We start from the raw sequence: 24,205 nt of genomic DNA, 5'->3' as shown, positions 1-24,205 counted from the left end.
GTTCCCCAGGGCTCAGTCCTCGGTCCCTTTTACTCCCTACCATGTAAGCTGTTTGTTGTTGCTGTTGTTTTATTATTGCTAGCTTTATGTTTGCTAAGATGGTTTTATTGCTTTATTGTTTGTCTCATCAGATTAATCTACAGTACAAGGTCCAAGTTGTTATCTATGTGGTCATTACTAGTACTTGGAGCTGTGCTTCCCTCGAAGGATTTTTCAGCGCAATTGTCCCCGGTTATGGTTATGCCACATAAGTATGTGGCACTTCACTCTGTATAAGAGCATCTGCAAAATCCCTGTAATGTAATATCAAAGTGATTTACAAATACGATAAAACAATAAAGTACAAAACAGTGCATTCATTTAAAATCACAGGAGAACAGTAATCCGCATCATGCAGTGAATCAGCTAGGACAGGCACACTGATAAAAATGGGATTTAAGCCCAGGCTTGAAAGCCGAGACGGACTTCATCAAGCGTAGGTAATCAGCCTGACTGTACCAAAGCCTCAGTGCAATGGAGCAGAAAGCTTGATCTCCCACAGTACAGCGCCGAGTTCTGGACACTAAATGGTAAATGGGTGGCATTTATATAGCACCTTTATCCAAAGCACTGTGCAATTGATGCTTCTCATTCACTCATTCATACACATACTCACACCAACGGCGACTGGCTGCCATGCAAGGCACCAAGCAGCTCATCAGGAGCATTTGGGTGTCTTGCTCAGGGACACTTCGACACACCCAGGGCGGGATCGAACCGGCAACCCTCCGACTGCCAGACGACCGCTCTTACCGCCTGAGCCAATGTCGGCCCATGTCACACCACTAACGGGAGTCAGACTCCAGAGCAGGTGCTCTGGTGATCCCCCTAGCCATGTCAGGTACGGAGGCACCTACACAATGTCGTTGAGCTCCAGTCTGGTGTCTGGGGTGGGGTTGATCAGGACGTAGGACAGCGTGTTCTGGTGGTCATTCATTTCATCTGAAACGGATGAAGGGAGTTTACAGCACAGTCTGATGCAACGCTGTGACTGAGAATTTCTGGTGCTTATGGCTATCAACAATCCTAGACCATTTTGAATCTATAAATGAACACTGATAAAAACAACCAGGAAAAGCAAGCTTTAATTGTTAAAATATACACTCAAATTCCTTCACACCTGAATTCAACAGTAGGCTAATTCTTCATTTATCACAAATGTATAGTTAAAAAAAGAAATCCAGTCGTTGTGTTGTTTCTGCATATTTTATTTTCAGTGTAAAATAACCTCCAAGAACTGCCGCAGGAGTGTAATGTGAGGTGGAAAAACACAGAGGGATCGTGTAGATGTGGACCTGAACGACTACTACTGCCTCCCCTTCATGGGCAAGGGCTGCGCCTATAAAGGGTTGCCGTGGTTACCCGGGTGAGTGTGTGTGATTGGACCGTATACCTCATACTGAATGCGGGCTTGGGGGGAGAGGGGAGGGGGGCGCCAGCGTCTCCGAACCCACCTGTGTGCGCCACTTATAAAGCCAGGGAGGGGTTGGGGTGGGGGTAAAAGAGAGAGAAGGTCTGACCGTTACTGACAGGGCACGGCTGTTCACAAGCCCATGCAGTAGTAAGTGCTTCCATGCGGAAACATGCAGGCTGTGTCCAAGAGCGATCCCATTCCCGCTCATCCTTCCGGGGCCAGTTTCCAGGTTGCCATGCCAACACACAGAGCCCAACAGTAGCCATACCGACACGCACAAAAACGGGGGGAGGGCGGGGGCGAGGACGAACGGGGTGGCATGCTCTGGTGTCTACATAAGACCCCTTTCCCAGCGTCATATTCAGGCCAATCAGAGTGCAGCACAACAATACACTGGGAAAGCTCATCGGAGTGCCTGGCACACGGCTACTTGTGAGCGCCAAAGCTGCATTTTCGATACATCCGAGCAGTTCCATGTCTGACAGAATCGGCAGGGCTAAACCTGGTCGCGTGGCAACACTCCGGCATACAGGAGCGGAGCTAGACGAGAGGGTACAGGAAGTCGGTTGCTGTTCAGGGAACTGTTCGCCCAAGCGCATGCGGGTCCTTGGCAGGTGTGAGCCGGCTTTCTGTCACTTCGCCCCGGCTGCAGTGCTCCGGTCTCGCCCCCCGCCTCTCGTCCAAACGCCCCAAGCCACAGGCCGCATGCTTTCTGCCCCCCCCCCCCCCCCCCCCCACTCCGTCGTCTCTCGGTGCACACGCAATGCCACAGCCACAACAACCACACCGGCTAATGCTCAGAGAGAAGATGCGGTAGGAAAGCAGGAACAGAAAGAGCAACTTGAAATCTGTTCGAGAGCATCGTCTCGTCCTGCACTGTGCACTGTACCTCAGAGAGCCGTTATTAGTCACTGGGCACGTATCGACGGTTCAGGGCAGACGACACGTTACACGTTTAGGATATACTGTATATTTTCTCTTGATAGATTCATGTTTGTTTTATTTTTTTAGAACCTGGTGACATCGCCTTGTTCACAAATATAGGTTATCTCCCTCATTACATTACATCTGAGAAGCACCTTTAGCATACAGTAAAGACATTGTTACATGTCACATTAACCAGCCTCCAAGAGCCAGATTTAGATTTTTTCTCAAATTATGTACAGGTGACGATGAAGTTCTACAGAAACCAATCCAGCAATTTAGGCTAAACGCACATTATGCAGCCCAGGTTCTTTGTGGAGTTGCTATACCTTTTAGTGCCTCGTCTCAATGTGTACCAGCTTTGAAGGTTTCAAACATACAGAAAGGTTTCAAAAGAAATAAACAAAATCAGTTTCAGGATTTTTAAAGTGGGCCTTCGGGGCCCTGTTAGAGACTTCACACTTCGGGGACAAGATTTTGCCTCCAGTTCAATATCCACTTACAAGTGACTATGAAGGGGAAATAAAAGTCATTTTCTTTATGTACAGTGCAGTCTGTAAGTATTTGGACAGCGACACATTTTCTGTTAAAATCGGGGGGGACTGTATAGCAACGGCTACAATTCTGACACTTCTCACCCAATACGGACGTAAAAATCCTCAAATTAAAGCTAAAAGTCTGCACAACCACATAGTGATAGGTTTATTTCAACTGTTTGTTTGCTGGAGCACTGCACTCTATATGGCTCTTGTTGAAGTCTCAGCTAAAAGGACTGGAAATAGGACTTTTTGTTCTACCATTATATAGACGTATAAGAAGGTGACAGGCTGGCTGCAGTCAATCAAACACCCCTGAAAAAACCCTTTGTGGTAGTACCTTGCCCTGCCCAGAATCTCCATGGCACTGAATGACTACACCCCATGAACTGTACATGATAGATCTCTTCCTTCTGTAATCTTCTCCCTGTGTATGTACACATGCCCTGCCCATTCCATCTGCATTAAGACTACAGTTTCCCTTTAATGTCAAGTTTTCATATCTCTTTTATTAATGTGACTGTTGATGATGCCCAGTTAGGGATACTAATATTGTCTCTCTTTGGCCATTTCATCTTACTATAGATCACGTGTGGAATTACCTTGCAAATATCCTAGGTTTACCCGATTCATCACATCGCTTGCAGTTAAATTAGCAACGTCCTCTACAGAGCAGAGGAGAAAGACAGACAAACAGAAAACAGGGACAAGAGAAAAAAAGGGAGAAAAAAGATGTCAGGCAGGCAGTAGCAAGAGAAGTTTAAGAAAAAAAAGATGAGAAGGTGTTTGGGGACGGAGCGGAATGGAGTGCGTGCTCTGGCATAGGTGCAGGGGAATTGCTGCTTCCAAGACAACTGAGACCTTTGAAAAAAAACGAGATTGGAAAACCAATTTGACGGTTGTCAAAATCAGAATTGCTCAGAGCTCCAATTTATTCACAAAACTCTGGAAAATGGAACGAAAAATGGCTGAATTTGTAGTTTGTGGTAAGAACGGAAAAGTGTTTAGGCTGCCATTTACATTTCAATGTATATTTGTAATTGTTTGATGCGCTGGTATCCATTATAGCAATATGTGAAATGTAAGTTACAACTATCTATCAGCCATTTTTTCTGCTAGCCAGCTTCGCTGGATAAAAAAAAAAAAATGTAATATAGGCAAAATATTTAAATATATTTCAATATATATTCATAATAAAAATTTGCACACACCTAATGCATCTTCCTTGTTCTTCAAAGTTCAACAAGAAATGTATTTTGCTGTGGCATATGAATATTTTATACACTCATTCAGGAACAAATTGAAGCAGTTTCCTGAGGGCATCCATATTTATTTTATTTTTCTCAGTATGTAGCAGGAACGCGGTGAGGTCAGAATTTTAAATTTAACACTTGAAATAGTTCCGAGTTGTCTTGAACGCAGCATAAGAATCGGTCACTGGATGCAGCCAGCAAGCCAAGACTGGTAGCCAGCAAGCCAAGACTGGCACCCTGCAGTCCCACATGCTACCAGGAAGGGGACCAGTGGTATTGCAGGTGAAATGTTATGAAATAAAGCAAAGCAAACTGTTGTAATTCAGTTGTGTTTGATGGGACAAATGACAGCTTTGCGCATACAGTAGGTGTAACCTGGGGGCTAACGATGAAACTTAACGTCTGTCCAAGAACCATTTGAGCAGACAATTGTCCAATTGCTTTCGGTCTCCGAAAATTAGGGCGACCGAAAGTAATGCAGTAATGCAGTGATACATGTGCCCGTGATGCAATGAGGAGCGATGGCATTATGAAATGAAGAATGATGATATCTAGTGACCAGGTGATTGTTGGGTGATGGGGTCCACACTATCACATCCTTACATAAACAGCATTTGACTAGCTTCCCTGACTAAGTGAAGGCGAGCGAGCTTCTTAATAATACAAATGTATCTCTTTACATATAATGAACTTTCATTTCCTAAAATGACCAGATTATTAATTACACTTATATTTCAGAGGATGGGTTAGAACAGCGCTACTCAGCTCCTTGGTCCTGTGGGCCGCCGTGTCTGCAGGTATTCACCCTGACTGTGCGCTACACCACCTGATTTCACTCATTATTTTACCTAGTTCAGATAATAGGCTGATTAGTGAAATCGGGCGGTGTAGCGCACGGTGGGAGCGAATGCCTGCAGACACTGCGGCCCGCAGGACGTGGAGTTCAGTAGCTCTGTTAGAGCATTAACGGTTGTGGCAGCGCTGAACCTCACGCTGTGCGGTCACCCTCCTCGGCCGTGTCCCACACCGCCCGGCTCGGCTCGGCGCGGCTCACCGTATCCGGTGGTGGGCAGGCCCAGGTGCTTCATGCGGTTCTTGACGAGCTCGGACAGCTCCTGCCGCTCGGACCGGCGGGACAGGTTGAGGCGCTGCTGGCTGATGCGCTCCGCGCGGTTGGGCGGTTTGGCGTTCTTCCGGCTGAGCCTCCGCGCCCACTGCATGCTCTTCTTCCTCAGCAGCGGGTGCTCCGACTGGTCGCTGCCCATGGAGTTGCGGTGAGAGCTCTTCTCCTTCCACGTCTCGTGCCGGTCCTTGGTGTCCTCGCACTCCTCCACGTTGATGGAGACCTGCGACTGCGAGAGAAGCCTGCGTCACTCAGCTGTTATATTAACATATTGTGAGGTAATATCTGAACCGCACTTGCATGCAAAACAGGAAAATCTCCAGCCCCGTCGTTTCACCGTTTTGGGACCAATACACATGAAAAATCTTTTGGTAAGGGATTATATATACTCCTCATCGCACTTGTCCCTGTGTCGCACTTCACTGTATGTTGTTTTGGATAAGAGCGTCTGCTAAATGCCTGTAATGTAATGTAATGTAATGTAATGTAATGTAATTACAGCTCAATGGTCTGTTTCTATAGCAGCAGGGTACACACACATTCCACTGGGCTGATGTCACAGTTCCCATGACGACGGACTACAACAGTTACCACAGTGTAGGATTTTCAGTTTCCATGGTAACATGTTAAATCTGCTATTAGAATGCAGTTCTACAGTCCCTATAGCAAGACAACATACAGTATGTCATGTAGTGCAATGGCTATGGATCACAATAAACATTTAACATTCATACATTCAAGACCGCCCACTCACACAATACATGAATGCAAATTATGATTGCAATATAGCAACAATAAAATATAATCAACTCATCTGAAACTCCAATGTCTTCTTACCTGTCTGCAAATATCCTTAGACTGGAGAGGACAAACAGACAAACAGATGAGGGATGGTTACGAAAATGGATACAACATGAGATAACAGTGGACTTGATTCTGTGAGTGTGCGTGTACACACAGGTGTCCAAAACACCATATCTGAGCAATTATATAAACTCTATGTTTACACCGAGAGGTGTAGCATAATGGCTAGGGTTCTGGGCTGTAGGTCCTATTCACACAGGGGGAATTCCCTGCTGTTGTACCCATGCGTCAGGTACATTATATGATTGTACAAGCAGTGTAGAGAATAATTATTTAACCCCCTTCGTGATTTCTTCCATTTCCTCTACATAATTTTGTCACACTGAATGGTTTCAGATCTTTAGACAAAATGTAATAATAGATAAAGGAAACTTGGGGAAACACAAAAACACATTGTTTTAATTACTTTGTTTAATTAATGACAAAAGCTATATCACCTCCTAAAATATAATAACTGGTAACACCACCTTTAGCAGCAAAAATAGCAAACAAAGGCATGTAATTTGATGCAGTATACTGTACATCGCTGTGGGGGAATTCTAGCCCTCCCTCCTTTGCAGAACTGCTTTACTTCAAACACACTGTTAGGCTTTTAGAAATCACGGAGGGGGCAAATACTTTTTCATATTTCATAATATAAGCTCTTGTAGTTGCTCTGGATAAGAATACCTATCATGCCTAAAACTAAAAGCTGTGTGCCTTTGCCTGCGTTAATACAGCACTGTTAGTAATAAGTGTGTTAATGTAGCACTGTTGGTAATGAGTGTGTTAATGCAGCACTGTTGGTAAGGAGTGTGCTAATGCAGCACTGTTGGTAATGGGTGTGTTAATGCAGCACTGTTGGTAATGAGTGGGTTAATGCAGCACTGTTGGTAATGAGTGTGTTAATGCACACAGTTGGTAATGAGTGTGTTAATGCAGCACTGTTGGTAATGGGTGTGTTAATGCAGCACTGTTGGTAATGGGTGTCTTAATGCACACTGTTGGTAATGAGTGTGTTAATGCACACAGTTGGTAATGAGTGTGTTAATGCAGCACTGTTGGTAATGAGTGTGTTAATGCACACAGTTGGTAATGAGTGTGTTAATGCACACTGTTGGTAATGAGTGCTAATGCAGCACTGTTAGTAATGAGTGTGTTAATTCAGCACTGTTGGTAATGAGTGTGTTAATGCACACAGTTGGTAATGAGTGTGTTAATGCAGCACTGTTGGTAATGGGTGTGTTAATGCAGCACTGTTGGTAATGAGTGTGTTAATGCACACAGTTGGTAATGGGTGTGTTAATGCACACAGTTGGTAATGGGTGTGTTAATGCACACAGTTGGTAATGGGTGTGCTAATGCAGCACTGTTGGTAATGGGTGTGTTAATGCACACAGTTGGTAATGGGTGTGTTAATGCACACTGTTGGTAATGAGTGTGTTAATGCAGCACTGTTGGTAATGAGTGTGTTAATGCAGCACTGTTGGTAATGGGTGTGTTAATGCACACAGTTGGTAATGGGTGTGTTAATGCACACAGTTGGTAATGGGTGTGTTAATGCACACAGTTGGTAATGGGTGTGTTAATGCAGCACTGTTGGTAATGGGTGTCTTAATGCACACTGTTGGTAATGAGTGTGTTAATGCACACTGTTGGTAATGAGTGTGTTAATGCAGCACTGTTGGTTATGGGTGTCTTAATGCACACAGTTGGTAATGGGTGTCTTAATGCACACTGTTGGTAATGAGTGTGTTAATGCACACTGTTGGTAATGAGTGTGTTAATGCAGCACTGTTGGTAATGGGTGTGTTAATGCAGCACTGTTGGTAATGGGTGTGTTAATGCAGCACTGTTGGTAATGGGTGTGTTAATGCACACTGTTGGTAATGAGTGCGTTAATGCAGCACTGTTGGTAATGAGTGCGTTAATGCAGCACTGTTGGTAATGAGTGTGTTAATGCAGCACTGTTGGTAATGGGTGTGTTAATGCAGCACTGTTGGTAATGGGTGTCTTAATGCACACTGTTGGTAATGAGTGTGTTAATGCACACAGTTGGTAATGAGTGTGTTAATGCAGCACTGTTGGTAATGAGTGTGTTAATGCACACAGTTGGTAATGAGTGTGTTAATGCACACTGTTGGTAATGAGTGCTAATGCAGCACTGTTAGTAATGAGTGCGTTAATTCAGCACGGTTGGTAATGAGTGTGTTAATGCACACAGTTGGTAATGAGTGTGTTAATGCAGCACTGTTGGTAATGGGTGTGTTAATGCAGCACTGTTGGTAATGAGTGTGTTAATGCACACAGTTGGTAATGGGTGTGTTAATGCACACTGTTGGTAATGAGTGTGTTAATGTGTTAATGCAGCACTGTTGGTAATGAGTGTGTTAATGCAGCACTGTTGGTAATGGGTGTGTTAATGCACACAGTTGGTAATGGGTGTGTTAATGCACACAGTTGGTAATGGGTGTGTTAATGCACACAGTTGGTAATGGGTGTGCTAATGCAGCACTGTTGGTAATGGGTGTGTTAATGCACACAGTTGGTAATGGGTGTGTTAATGCACACTGTTGGTAATGAGTGTGTTAATGCAGCACTGTTGGTAATGAGTGTGTTAATGCAGCACTGTTGGTAATGGGTGTGTTAATGCACACAGTTGGTAATGGGTGTGTTAATGCACACAGTTGGTAATGGGTGTGTTAATGCACACAGTTGGTAATGGGTGTGTTAATGCAGCACTGTTGGTAATGGGTGTCTTAATGCACACTGTTGGTAATGAGTGTGTTAATGCACACTGTTGGTAATGAGTGTGTTAATGCAGCACTGTTGGTTATGGGTGTCTTAATGCACACAGTTGGTAATGGGTGTCTTAATGCACACTGTTGGTAATGAGTGTGTTAATGCAGCACTGTTGGTAATGGGTGTGTTAATGCAGCACTGTTGGTAATGGGTGTGTTAATACACACAGTTGGTAATGGGTGTGTTAATGCACACTGTTGGTAATGAGTGTGTTAATGCACACTGTTGGTAATGGGTGTGTTAATGCACACAGTTGGTAATGGGTGTGTTAATGCAGCACTGTTGTTAATGGGTGTCTTAATGCACACTGTTGGTAATGGGTGTGTTAATGCACACAGTTGGTAATGAGTGTGTTAATGCACACAGTTGGTAATGGGTGTGTTAATGCAGCACTGTTGGTAATGAGTGTCTTAATGCACACTGTTGGTAATGGGTGTGTTAATGCACACTGTTGGTAATGAGTGTGTTCATGCACACAGTTGGTAATGGGTGTGTTAATGCAGCACTGTTGGTAATGGGTGTGTTAATGCACACTGTTGGTAATGAGTGTGTTCATGCACACAGTTGGTAATGGGTGTGGCTGTAGCACTAGCACCTCTGATGAGGAGAACATGTGCGACTCCGTGCGGTAGATCCCGATGGGAATCTCTGCGCTGGAGGAGCAGAGCTTCTGGAACAGCCTTCCGTACGTCCGGATCCACAAATCCTCCTTGGTTACCTTCATCTTAATCAGAGCACAGAGTGGATCACATTGGTGTACTGAACACGAAACAGAGCTACACGCACACATGCTGTTCTATGTACGAATACATTTTAGTGCCTGACATCCTCCCTTTGTTTCTTTTTCCTGCCACTCCCCCAAGCCCCCGGAGCTCATGGACCACTCCGACCGCCCCGCCCCGCCCCGCCTCCCCCCCCACCCCCGGACCCCGCTCTGAGGTGGACCGCTGCAGCCCTGCTCCTCCCTGGTCCAGCCCACGCTCCCACACATCCTGGAGCTACGGATCCATCCCCCTACCCTCTGAACTCCAGACTCTACATCCCTACCTCTGGACATTTACCTACAAGCTAATACATCAAACTTATATAGCTGGGTTCCTCCCAAGATTTCTTCCCAGCGGGGAGTTTTTTCTCGCCACTGTTTGAGGGAGTCGTTTACTTCATATGCTATTTGGGGGCTTAGGACTGATATGTAAAAGAAATTCTGTGTTACCCTGTAAAGCGCCTTTCTGACAGTCTTCTGTGAAAAGCACTATACAGATAAAACTGAATTGAATTGAATTGGCATAGCAATGGTGAAATAATACCACACTTACCGCACACAAGTACCCAGAGCCAGGTGTGGTGTCCAGGCCTAGTAAAAGTCTTGCGATGGGAATCATGTAGTCCTTCACAAACGACTGAACAGAAAAACAAAATCACACTTTGGGTGTTTAGTGAATAGAATGACTGTTTTTATGTGTAACTTTCTGCTTTTCCAGTCCGCTGACATCATGTGTGAATCCGATTTATTTTAGTGCAGTGTTCGAGATTGAACTCTAGAGGGCGACATTTCCAAACAGGCTGGAAAGCAGAATAGCAAGGGAGAGCAAGGCTGCGTAATGAAATTAAAGACAGAGAGTGGTGATGAGGCAAGATTTAATTGAGCAATAAATTACCATTTTGTAATCAGGCAATCACATTTCCCAGACTAGACAAGGCATTCTCGCATAATTGTATGTTATTAACAAAGCAAGCGAGTATTGCGGGGAACACCTAGGGATGCCATTCTGGGAGCCCGGCATTTGGGTTTGGCTACTGACACATGGAAACACAACAGAACAAACCAAAACACTAATACAAACATGAAAAGAGGGACGTGTCAGCGAGCAGAAATTGTGGGAAGCATTTGAATGAGGCTACAGTAGCTGGCAGGAGAAATATTGCGGTGTGTCAGCGCTGGTGTCACAATGAGCAGAGGAATTTTAGTGCCCTTTGCAAAGCCAGCCACTTTAACCTGCAAAATAGAGGCATCCTATACGTGTATATCAACCGTATAGGTTGTACTACTGTGGATGGCTGCCATGCATCACCGTCTCAGCCTTGAAGACATGGAGTAAACTCTCATTAGGTACAGGGCATGAATCTAAACCGGTGTGAAATAGTTCTCCAGGAGTGGCAATTCTGTTTCTTACACTATTTTGGTCTTCTTCTCAAGACAGCTTTATAACCAGTCCTGGGGACATTTATGCTTCTCACTGTCCTGAAGTGACTACAGTGCTGAAGTGACTACAGTGCTGACAGTAGCCCGGGGGTCCTGCAAGGCAATCGTGTCTCTCATGGAGGGAGGGTTTGCCCTCACACTTATCAGAGTCTCCAGTCTTCTAGCCTTCTGTCTTCTTCTGTCTCTAGCCTAGTCTGCGCTCTCCAGTGCTCTCCTACCGTGACTGACGATGTTTAGCAACAGGATGGGCTTAAAACTGATTGTACAAATCTGGAGATTAAATGTAAAAATAGGTAAAAAAAATTAAATATCTATGAATGGCAATCAGGATCTTAGTATGGATTTCGTACGTCGCTTTGGATAAAAACGCCTGCTAAATAAAATGGAATGGAATGCAATGTAGATGTCATGCATAGTTAGTGTAGTTAGTATCGGTCAGTGCTACTGAACTCACATCCTGGGGGCACAGAGTCTGCTGGAATTTGCGTCGACCGTGCGCTACACCACCTGATTTCACTAATTAGCTTATAATCTGAACCAAGCAGGTTAAATAATGAGTGAAATCAGGTGGTGTAGCGCACGGTCGGAGCGAATACCTGCAGACCCCGCGGCCTGCAGGACGTGGAGTTGAGCAGCGCTGGTATAGGTAGTAAGACTGTGGCCCACAGGACGTGGAGTTGAGTAGCGCTGGTATAGGTAGTAAGACTGTGGCCCGCAGGACGTGGAGTTGAGCAGCGCTATAGGTGGTAAGACCGCAGCCCGCAGGACGTGGAGTTGAGCAGCGCTATAGGTGGTAAGACCCCGCGGCCCACAGGACGTGGAGTTGAGTAGCGCTATAGGTGGTAAGACCGCAGCCCGCAGGACGTGGAGTTGAGTAGCGCTATAGGTGGTAAGACCCCGCGGCCCACAGGACGTGGAGTTGAGTAGCGCTATAGGTGGTAAGACCGCGGCCCACAGGACGTGGAGTTGAGTAGCGCTATAGGTGGTAAGACTGTGGCCCACAGGACGTGGAGTTGAGTAGCGCTATAGGTGGTAAGACCGCGGCCCACAGGACGTGGAGTTGAGTAGCGCTATAGGTGGTAAGACCGCAGCCCACAGGACGTGGAGTTGAGTAGCGCTATAGGTGGTAAGACCGCGGCCCACAGGACGTGGAGTTGAGTAGCGCTATAGGCGGTAAGACTGCGGCCCACAGGACGTGGAGTTGAGTAGCGCTATAGGCGGTAAGACTGCGGGCCGCAGGACGTGGAGTTGAGTAGCGCTATAGGTGGTAAGACTGCGGCCCGCAGGACGTGGAGTTGAGTAGCGCTATAGGTGGTAAGACCCCGCGGCCCACAGGACGTGGAGTTGAGTAGCGCTATAGGCGGTAAGACTGCGGGCCGCAGGACGTGGAGTTGAGTAGCGCTATAGGTGGTAAGTGGTGGTAAGAGGGCGTGCAGTCGATGCGTGCCGGTCATACAGGAACAGGAAGCGGCGGTCTCACCTGGTAGAGCAGCGTGTCGAGCATGCTGATGCTGAAGACTCGGCCCGCGGCGAACGGGAGGCGGAACATGAAGGCCAGATTCGAGCCCTTGTCCCGCTCCTTCTGCGGAGAGCACAGGAGCGGAAGTCATTTCCGGGGTTAATCGTGGATCAACCTGCGCGGCTCCACTGCCTCTGCCTCCACACGAGCCCTTCCCTGCGCACCGGGCCCACTTTCCTCACCTTCTCCAGCTTTGACAGGGCCAGTGAGTAGCAGTCCTTCGCTCTGAACTGCATGAACCGCATGTTCGAGGGGTGCGTGAGTTCAGTGATGATGCTTAGACTGGGGAACAACCTAGAACAGGGAGAGAGGGAGGGAGGGAGAGAGAGAGAGAGGGAGAGAGGGAGGGAGGGAGAGAGAGAAAGGGAGACAGGGAGAGAGAGAAAGAGACAGAGAGAGGGAGAGAAAGAGAGGGAGAGAGGGAGAGAAAGAGAGGGAGAGAGGGAGAGGGAGAGTGCAAGAGAGCAAGAGAGATAGGGGTAATAATGCATCCTTGCTTCCTTCACCAGTATTCATGTAGATCTCACATATGTGCCTTTCCATTAGGACATGTACTGCACTAAAGAGGGGAAGGCAAGGACAAAAGTTGCCGTGACAACACTCTTTATAAGCATATTAATGCTCCCATGGTGAAGTATGTGAAATTAAAAGAAAGACATGATGAGGTACAAGAGATGGAGGAAGGAAGAGAGACAGATCCTAATATCTAAAGTTTATCCACTGCCAGAGAATTTGCATAGGAGAGGTTCACGGTTGTTTTCGACAGTGCACCAATCACACAGGGAAATCACACAGGAATGAGAAAGCTAGTTGCACAGGTTGCGCTCACCTGAACATGGTCTGGACGTTAACGATTGTTTTGGCATCGGCCATGTAGTCCTCCTCCGCGCTCATGGTGCTCTCCTTGTCGACCACCACCAGATTATCCGCGTAAATGATCCCACACTGCAACAGGTTATCCAGACTGCAAAACAACATGTCCGCCAATGATTCAACACTGCAACAGGTTATCCAGACTGCAAAACAACATGTCCGCCAATGATTCCACACTGCAACAGGTTATCCAGACTGCAAAACAACATGTCCGCCAATGATCCCACACTGCAACAGGTTATCCAGACTGCAAAACAACATGTCCGCCAATGATCCCACACTGCAACAGGTTATCCAGACTGCAAAACAACATGTCCGCCAATGATTCCACACTGCAACAGGTTATCCAGACTGCAAAACAACATGTCCGCCAATGATTCCACACTGCAACAGGTTATCCAAACTGCAAAACAACATGTCCGCCAATGATCCCACACTGCAACAGGTTATCCAGACTGCAAAACAACATGTCCACCAATCAGCAGGCATGACCTGCATGGCCCCTGCTTTCATTGTTCATTTCAGTGGCTGAGGTACAACATTTAAACCAATGCACCACTAGGGGGCAGCCTCTAGCCTAGTGGCTAAGGTACATGATGGACCCGGAAGGTTGGTGGTTCAAGCCCTGGTGTAGCCACAATAAAATCCATAGAGTGGTTGGACGTCTGAGGAAAGCCCTTAACCCCACACTGCTCCAAGGGAAATTGGCCTCTGCTTAGTCTAATCAACTGTAAGTCACTTTGGATAAAATAAACTTCTAAATAACAAACTATTAAAATCGAACCAATAAATACACCTCAAACAAGGAGGTGGTGTCTATAAGAACACGCTGAGCACGGATGTAGTGGATAATCATTCATAAATGGTTAATTATGGTTAAACCCATCAAAGAATTCTATCATATCAAGTTTTTTTATTTATTTAAATTATTATATACATATTTTTTACATTATAATATAAACATAATATTATATAATATTAATATATAATTAATTATAATATTAAATTATATATTCAATAATTATTTATTTTAAATTTTTAATTATAATGTAAAATGAGTTGCTCGCATAACTTACTTGTCAATGGTCCCAGCCATGAAATAAACCATTGGGAAGCAACATATGGCTTCTAAAAAGTGGTTGTCGGGCCTGGAAGAGACAGAAACAAATGGAAATTACAATTAACTCCCTCGTTTTTTAACCCCATGCCTTGGACTGTATAGATTAGATTTGGCATGAATTTTCTTCCTGCTTAATTATGTGTTATGTGCGTTTAATGGGGGGAGGGGGTGGCTTATGTTGAGTACAGAATGCCCTCCCCTTGGACGATAGGTCTACGCTCTGCTGCAGCAGAGGAGCAGTGCTTTCACACACACTGCGAGGAACGATGAGGAGATCCACCTTCCATTAGGCAGTTTGTTCCATCTGTGAAATCCATTTTCATATCTGATTCTGATCTAAAAAGGATTTTCATTTTAAAAAGAGTTTCTCATGGGTCAGTAGTCACATTCCGGGTTTTTCCTTGTATTATTTCAGTTTTAGTTCATGTTTCTGATTATACCCAACAGCTCTCTGGGTCAATCAGAACCGTTTTTGATATTTTGAGCAGTGGCTTGAATGAATCACTGGTACTGGGGAGCAGGGGACTATCTCTGTCCCTCCAGGACTGGACTCTCTCACCTGTGACAGTGCATTTACAGAATGACCAATTTGCCGAAGAACTAGCAACATTCCCCGAAGCATTAAAATGGCATATACTTAATCTTGTCTGTGAGCTTTAAAGGACTGAACTGACTTTTCAGTGATGGTCACTAGGCTGTGCTTAATGTGTGTATGCAGCGAAGGCAATTTAGCTCAGACCTGTATTTACATCCATCCATCCATCCATTATCTGAACCCGCTTATCCTGAACAGGGTCGCATGGGGGCTGGAGCCTATCCCAGCATACATTGGGCGAAAGGCAGGAATACACCCTGGACAGGTCGCCAGTCCATCGCAGGGCACACACACCATTCACTCACACACTGATACCTATGGGCAATTTAGACTCTCCAATCAGCCTAACCTGCATGTCTTTGGACTGTGGGAGGAAACCAGAGTACCCGGAGGAAACCCACGCAGACACGGGGAGAACATGCAAACTCCGCACAGAGAGGCCCCGGCCGACGGGTATTCGAACCCAGGACCTCCTTGCTGTGAGGCGGCAGTGCTACCCACTGCACCATCCTGCCGCCCCCTGTATTTACACCTTAATTAAATAATAGAAGTGCATTTCTTCTGGCAAGATATTTCTGGCCAGAATAATAAAGTGTATTAGCTTCCATAACTAGAGTGATGCCACTGCTTTTCACCGCAGTTTCTGCCATAGGGAATGGATTGGTGTGCGTATTTGCAAAAGTGAAACAATGACACAAATCAGGCCTTTCTCGAGCACCTCCTGAGTAATAGTCCAGGCAGCTGAGTGATGACAGTTGGTTCCTGCTAGCAAATGAAAATCTCCTGTGATTTAGCTTCTTCATAAGCCTTTTTACGGCTCCCCCACCATAACATTTTCTTTGCGTTTCCTTCGAATCGCTTCACTGGGCCGAAATCCCAAGATGCCAATCTAAAATTGATGAGCCCCCTGTTATTTTATCGTACATGAATGGCTTGCTAATGTACATGGTGAACGTGAATGTGAGTGTTGAGGTCAGCTGTTTTTGTGTGTGCCGTGGGGGGTGGGGGGCTCTGTCCAAATCTCCAATGGGGGGGGGTCTGAATAATGCTGACACCTCACCACATCCCCTGCCTAGGGATTCCGGGATATGTGAAAAGGACTTTCAAGGACTGCCCCTCCCCCACACACCATTCGTGCAATTCAAGGAATTACAAGGTTTCTCCCCTTTACAGATAGAGAATAATACATCTGTGCAGCAGTCCTGAAGTGAATAACTGTGGCTTGACGGTACTGGGTGTGGGTGTGTTGGGTGTGTTACCAGCCTTAGTTAGCATCCCTGTAGGGGATTTCAGGGCTAATGAAATCCATTGTGACTACTTACAGCAGAAGAACAAATACACCCAAGCCCACGTGCCCAATCCTCACATAGAGCGACGCGCACTTATGAATTATGCATAGATCGTGATCCATTCCTTGCCCTGCAGTAATGTTCCAGTTGAACTGGGATAATCAGTGTCTTACCCACAGCTAGACGCTGCTCCCTCCTGCTAACAGACAACGGCACTTTGGCTATTTCAAATTGTGTGCATCGTGTGTGTGCATTGTGAGCATCGTATAAACCAGGGCGCATACAGTCAAATAAATCGTTCATTACAAAAGCCGCGAGAAGAGACTTGTGAAGGAATGAGCAGTGCTGGCAGGCTAGCCCTTTATTGCCTGTCATTAAATAAAACCACCAAGAGGGACTGCGTGACGTCTGAGTGAAAAATACGTGTCTCGAAGGAAAGAGAGAGAGAGAGAGAGAGAGAGAGAGAGAGAGAGAGAGAGAGAGAGAGAGAGAGAGAGAGAGAGAGAGAGAGAGAGAGAGAGAGAGAGAGAGAGAGAGAGAGAGAGAGAGACTGCAGTGCTCCATCCCTCACTGGCTGTCTGTGAAACACAGCGTTTCTGCCAGCACTACTTTCAGCGTCTGCATGGGGACGGCTGACATTAAGGGAAATTACGTTGACGGACTGCACCGCGACACCGGGCGCGATAAAAAGCATGAGCGAAGCTGTGCACGGACGGGTGACTTACTGGTAGTCTAAGAGCAGGACGATAGGGTTGAGCTCCTTCCGCGACCGGTAGTAGGCTCGAAGAGGAACGATGAAATTATATAAGCCGTTACCAGCCGTCTCGGCAGACACGATGATCAGCTTGTTCTTAAAGCCGTATGCTTTGGCGTCCTCGAAGCTGTTGTGCTTGCAGCCCTGAGCATTGGAAAATAGCAAGCCGAACATGAACACGTTTAAAAGTGTGTACAAGTGTGTACATATCAATCCGGCTAAAACAGCAATCAACCGTTTCACATGAATAACAAAAAAAAAATTATTCACAGTGCATTGCAACTGTGCATTGCAACATCATATGCAACTGCATAATTTATTTCATGCATCAAGTTTATTAACTGAATTTAATCATTACATAATGTAACTTGTTCAGGGGTACCTTCTCTCTTTCATACTAGCAGGATGTTATTCATTCTTTCCTCGGTCCCACTACCACTATGGCACAGTGCCGCCAGCCATAAAGGGAGCCAAAATGAGAAAGCATAACCTGAATTTACACGGCAAAACCAGACTCCATCCCACTGGCTATGGTGGTCTCACACGCATACAAATGACTCCACAGGGAGAGAACTGAATTACAAATAAAAACACGATGCAGTCGACCACAGGACGAAAGCCAGAACGGATGGATCGATGTGTGAGGTAAAGGAAGGGGCGGTAATGTCCCCTGTGTCCCCTTTAGACTCCTCACCTTGTCCAGTCGCAGGCAGCAGAACGGGGCTTTCTGGGGCAGCAGGTGGCAGAGGGTGGGGGAACTCCCAATATACGGGGAGTTGGGTGGGTATCCTTTCACATAACTGAGTGGCAGAAAATGAAAAAAGAGCTTTATTCTTTATATACTGTATGTGTGAGCGGAGAGTGCAAAGTTGATTATATTGGACTACTGTTTCCCATGCATATTTTCAAAAATAAACGAAAAAGCAGTAGCGTTTGTACTGGCATAATTATTCCACAAGGGGGCGGTGCTGAATCACACGATGGCAAGCACAACATCACCAGATCTTTTCCACAGATTGGTACTGGCTGACCTGACAGTTACAAGCTGGGTGGATACATGGTAAGGAAGGTGGTGGACCTGCAAGCGTGACTCATCAGCAAATGCATGTCCAACCAGATTCCTCAAAACAAGTCTAATTCAAGCCCCTGAACACTCACAAGTCCCTGAAAGACAGCAATGTGCAACTGCACTGCTGTAATGCTCCACGCAAACCTGCTGCAATACGTTGTGTGGAGACAAAAGTCCTCACAGAGGACAAGTGCTAGCCTGCTTAGAATGATACTGTACTCTCCAAGTTCTGTATATTAACATGTCGCACAAAACAGCAGATCATAAGTCATCTGTCAAGCAGAGATCCTCTGACTATATATCTTGATAAGAGATTTTTTTGGTTTGTCAGCCGGAAAAAGTTTGAGCCAGTTTTTATTCATGAGCCAAGAATGCCATTTTTCTACTTCAATTACCTGTATAACAGAAAAAGACATAACCTGATTGTAAGCACTAGCCACCATATTCTCAGAAATAAAGGCATGAAAAATAAGGTATGAAATACCTAAAGAACAACAATGGACCTCCACTGTTACTTTATTTCTGAGAGTGTAGCAATGTGAGAATATACGAGTTACAAAATCCAATAAAAAAGTTAATTTGCAGGATCAGTTCTCTCCATGAAGCACATAATGTACTAGACCTTCTTTCTATACCTGCACCCAGCGCAGGCGCTGTGCTAATCTGGAAGGAGAAAGGATAAATCCTCTGCAATTATGCTTTTTTGAGACAGGCCTTGAACAGAATCATTTCAAAGTGCTCCATTTTGTCTGTGTCACAGAGGTGGGACACTAACGGTGGCCTCTCATCAGCCAGGTACAGTAATGCGGCTAATGAAAACTGCGCAGAGCACTTTCTGCCTCCCAGCACACCCACACCAAGCAGTTACCGAGCGCACACAATAGGAAGTACAATTACATTATGAGTCATTTGAGAGGAAGTACAATTAAACATGACTCATTTCACAGGACAATCTATTGAGCTCTCCGCCTCCCACGCTCACCTGAGCCCACTCCCCTTCTAACCCAGGCTCCTCCCAGAGGCGGGGACTCACTCGTAGATGGACGACCCCTCGTCGTCGGACTGGGTCATCTCGTCCTCCGACTGGTCGCCGAGGAAGTCGCAGGGCAGGATGGCGGCGGAGTCGGCGATCTCCAGGACGGGCGCGATGCTGGGCCGCCGGCTCTCCGACCCGTTCTCCGTGGGCAGGGCCAGCTTGCTGCTGCTGCTGTCCGGGGGGTTTGTGTTATGCAGGTCCATGGCCACTGTTCCTGCAAGGAGATTAGTAAATGGTCTGCATTCATCCAGCGCCTTTATCGAAAACGCTGTACAATTGATGCCTCTCATTCACACACACACACACACACACACACACACTATCACACACACACACCCCACACACACACACACACACACACACTCACACACCAACGCCGACTGGCTGCCATGCCATGCTCCACGTTGGGAGCATTTGGGGATTAGGTGTCTTGCTCAGGGACACTTCAACACAGGGCGGGTAACCCTCCGACTGCCAGACGACCACTCTCACCTCCTGAGCCAATGTCACCCTGAGCCAATGTCAGACCCTCGTTCTCTGTTCAACAGTGGGGCTGAAGGTGTGCTCCAGTGCATCTCATCAAAACCCGTTTATACAACTATACCAGGACAGAGTGGTGGCGCAGAGTCTAAGAAAGTTGGACTTTGGTGCGTTGTTGAGTAAAATGGCAACTGCCAAAGACTATATCGTAGACCAGGGATACTCAGGAACCCTACCCAGAAAAGGCCAGTGTGGGTGCAGGCTTTTGTTCCAACCAAACAGTTACACACCTGATTCTTCAAATCAACCATTCAATTCTTTGCTTAGAATCAGGTGTGTGATTGTTTGGTTGGAACAAAAGCCTGCACCCACACTGGCCCTTTCTGAGTAAGACTGAGTATCCCTGCCGTAGACCAGGCAGTACACCTGTCTACCTGATCCATCTTGTCTGACACGGGCCGGAGTTGGTGCAGGGATTTGTTTTCAGCACTAAGACACGTAGTTCAACTAATGAACTAATCATGGTCTTCAATCACCGTCTACTTGATAAGTAGAATCACGTGTTTTGGTGCTGGGATAAGATGGATAAGATTGGACACCCCTGACCAAGATAAATTATATACCTTGTCCAAGAAAGGCCAGAAATCAATACATTTTCTGTATCTTACTGTTTCAATAAAATTCCAGCAGTTTCAATCAGAATGCTTATTATCTTTGGTTCTTGGCCTTTTCCCCACCTTCCATGGAAATATGCACCATTTAGGAAATGAAAGCTCTTATTAAACATCAGGGCTTGGACCGGGTCCCTCAGCTCTGCCTGCCAAGGCCAGAAACTAGTGCTTTCATGTGAACACACTGACAGAGCTCTGCCAGTGAATACCAACCAATTAGCACATCCTTATCAGAGTGATCCCTCAGGGCTACACCTGGACGATACACACTCCAGAGCAGTGCATGAGTGTGCATCTTAACAGCAGTCTGTGCTGATTCAGTTGAGTTTAATATTCTTCTGTTCTCTTTTGAATTCAGTTATCCCTGAAGATGACACATTCTCATAGGGGCAGTGGAAAGCTGCTGAATTGGAAACCCAATCCGTATAAACCAGGAACCTGACCTACATTACTCCCATGGGTCCGTGCACAGGTCATAAAAAAGCCATTTCACCACAGTCGAAATGCTTAACTAAGACAGTCCCATCTGTCAGAACATGAATTTTAATAAGCTGTCTTTTAACCTCTTGCCCAGTCAGATGGTATCTGTCTTAAGAAGGAATTTTTCTTCTTTGATTTGGTTTAATTTGATAGTCAGTGATGCACGCTGGGGTATCAGATGTTCACTTGGAAATAGCTCTGAGTTGTATCTCAGAGACACAGTTCCAAGCGGTATGGATCCTTATGCATGTAATCCACTAAGTGCAGCGCATAGTGTACATTATAGTTCAGCACAACATACACTGATGTGTATAACACAGACCAAATGGAATTATGGATCCAACTGAAACACAAGCTGAACTATACCCGTGATTTTTTGCCAGTTGTAAAAAGTGAATATTGCCTTAAATAACTGCTCCTCTGAAACGCAAGAAGATGAGCATTTACAACCTTCTGAGACCTGGCAGAGACATTATTATTATTTTCTAAACATAATACAAGTGTCTTGGATGATAAAAAACATGTTTATAGAGAGCTGACAAAATCAAAGGGATAATACAATTCCAAAATATTCAAAAAGATAGTTTATTCTGCTTAAATTGAATGTCCCTTGTAGTGTAGGTTTCAGCATAGCAGAATATGTGCTTTTTAAGATTAAGACCAGAGATTCATGTCTCTCTAAATTGCCAGGTCATAGGAGAATAAACCCAAATGATTCATCTGAAGGTACATTAGAAATCCAGATGAAAACATAAGATTGGATAAGATCAGTCATGTACAATCATCATGGCTTTTTGGTTGTGAAATGTGGACCCTTTTGCCTAAGATTGTATGTTTATTGCTATAAAGGTGGATAAAAATATAACTGCAAAAGAAGGTTTTCTAGAACATTCCTTGTTCCACAGTGCCAGAAAAGCTACACGCAGAAACGTGCACTCATTAACTTTAACAAATCAAACAGAAACAATAAAAACAATCAACAAAAGCCAATTGGTGAAAAGAGTCAGCTTGCATACGCAAGATGTGCAACACAAGCACAAAGACACATCACAAAGAAGAAAAACAAAATACATAAAAAATTGAAGTCTGGACACAACAGTCAATAGGCTACTCTCCAAACTATCTGAAGCTGCACCAAAGTGCCTTTTCAATTGGCAAGCTGAAATACCGTGAGTCAACATGAGAGATCTCCAGACAATGAAAGGGTGGCTCTGGCTTGCATCCCTGTGCCTGTGAGAGGAGCCAGTCCCCTGCAGTATGTTACATTACAGTTATTTAGCTGAGGCTTTTATCCAAAGTGATTTACAGCTCATATGACTAAGCACAGGCCAATCCCCCCAGGAGCAATGTGGGGCAAGGGCCTTGCTCAAGGGCCCAATTGTGGTTACACTTGGGATTTGAACCACCCGCCCTCTGGGTCCTAGTCAAGCAATTTAGCCACTCGGCCCTGGAGTGCCAGTGCCAGTGCCGTTTATGGTTTATGGATTGATGGATGATTAAAAAATATTCTGAGCCGGAATATTCTGAATGGTGAAGTGCTGAGTGCTCCAGAACATTGTCACCTGCATTCATTGAAACAAATGAATTAAAATGAAGTAAAGTAAATAAAATGTATTCATGAAGCACATTTAAAACAACAATAGTTCAAAATACAGTATATGCATATTAAATATAGCCATATACTGTATGTAAACATGAACAATGAACACAGGCCAAAATAAACAAAAAAACTTTACATTTGAAAATGCTACGGTAAAGAGGTGTATTTTAAGTCCAAAATGAATCCAGTTATGTAGTTATAGGTGTGGATGGAGCAGGAACCAGGACCATCTCTAGTACTCCAGGACCAGGCTTGCCAACCCCTGCACTAGGCTACAGGCTGTATGGGGAGTGAGGCGGGGCTCACCCATGCTGGCAATGATGCTGTGAACGGGGAGGCGAGATGGGGCGTCGTACAGGCCCCCGGGCGACAGCCCCTTCCTCTTGTGCTTCTCCTCCTGCTTGAAGATGAAGGCCGAGTTCTCCTCCTTGGTGATGTTGATGTAGTAGCAGGTGTCGGAGACGGCCATGATGTGCCGTGGGCCCGGGTTGAGCAGGATGCTTTTGTTGTCCTCTCTCTTCACCCCGATCAGGCACACTCCGTACCTGTGGGGGGAAGAGAGACACATTTGGAATCAATTGAAAATTAAGCTGGTCATAAGCTGGTCTAGCTGGGTATCAGCTGGTCATAAAGCTGGTCTAGCTGGGTATGAGCTGGTCAACCAGTATGGCCAAGCTGGTTATAAAGCTGGTCTAGCTGGGTATGAACTGGTCACAAAGCTGGTCTAGTTGTGTATGAGCTGGTCATGAAGCTGGTCTAGCTAGATATGAGCTGGTCATGAAGCTGATCGAGCCGGATTTGAGCTGGTCCACCAGCATGGCCAAGCTGGTTATAAAGATGGTCTAGCTGGTTGAGCTGGTCAACCAGCTACCATCTGTTCAAAAACATAGATAATGGTTTGACAAAACATGTGTCAAACCATGTCAAGCTGAAAGCTGGTCTGAACTGGTCAATCAGCTACCAGCTGCTTCAAAACCAAGCTTCAGCTGTTTTTTTCAGCTGGGCTCAGCATAGCTGCTCCTGTCATAGATAACAGTGCCATTAATAAATATGATTTAAAAGAGTGCAATTATTTTCCTACACTCAATTCACAAATTAATTCAATGAATCCATATTATCTTGAGCTGAAATGTACAATCGGGAAATACTCACCCTAATGCTTCACAATGGGACATTCAAGTTTGGACATTCAATGGGACTTTTGAGCTGCCCCCAAACACAATAAACACACAAACACACACACACACACACACACACACACTCAGCACAGGCTACTCACTTCTTGTGAGCATGGAAGGAGGCGTAGGTGAAGCTCTTGCCGTCGTACTCCCCGAAGAACTTGCTGTCCCCAAGGTGGATGTGGTAGACCTCGTTGCCCGAGCAACGGCCGTACATTCTCTGCCATTGCTCCGGAGACTGCTGTCCCTCCCTACGATAACATACCGGCCTTAACACCCAAATCCTCCCTATTATGCAGCTGTGTCAGGGACATGCTCCTCAGACAGTGACGGTAATGAACTCATTATCACTGTGGTGTTGATCCCTGTAAACCTTATGCTCACAGTGTTTTCACCGCTTCTTT

At 45.6% G+C, this 24,205-nt stretch overlaps 1 protein-coding gene across 1 annotated transcript in view; it reads right to left on the bottom strand.

Annotated features, from left to right (window-relative positions):
• The window catches only part of kcnt1a (potassium sodium-activated channel subfamily T member 1a), a 102,999-nt gene that overhangs the window by 2,450 nt on the left and 76,344 nt on the right, over window positions 1-24,205 (bottom strand). Inside the window, exons 17-29 of the mRNA XM_061263816.1 lie at window positions 23,903-24,052; window positions 22,930-23,168; window positions 19,390-19,606; window positions 17,982-18,087; window positions 17,259-17,431; window positions 14,606-14,677; window positions 13,486-13,620; window positions 12,839-12,950; window positions 12,618-12,719; window positions 10,251-10,334; window positions 9,530-9,658; window positions 5,221-5,518; window positions 897-981 (exon numbers count right to left, since the gene is read on the bottom strand). Coding sequence (XP_061119800.1) covers window positions 897-981; window positions 5,221-5,518; window positions 9,530-9,658; window positions 10,251-10,334; window positions 12,618-12,719; window positions 12,839-12,950; window positions 13,486-13,620; window positions 14,606-14,677; window positions 17,259-17,431; window positions 17,982-18,087; window positions 19,390-19,606; window positions 22,930-23,168; window positions 23,903-24,052 — 1,902 coding nt within the window. The remainder of the gene's footprint in view (window positions 1-896; window positions 982-5,220; window positions 5,519-9,529; window positions 9,659-10,250; window positions 10,335-12,617; window positions 12,720-12,838; window positions 12,951-13,485; window positions 13,621-14,605; window positions 14,678-17,258; window positions 17,432-17,981; window positions 18,088-19,389; window positions 19,607-22,929; window positions 23,169-23,902; window positions 24,053-24,205) is intronic.

Source organism: Conger conger, chromosome 12 (genome assembly GCF_963514075.1).
Source record: "Conger conger chromosome 12, fConCon1.1, whole genome shotgun sequence".
Lineage (NCBI taxonomy): Eukaryota > Metazoa > Chordata > Actinopteri > Anguilliformes > Congridae > Conger > Conger conger.
Note: the sequence above shows the minus strand (reverse complement) of the source record. Positions and strands in the feature narration are given on the sequence as shown.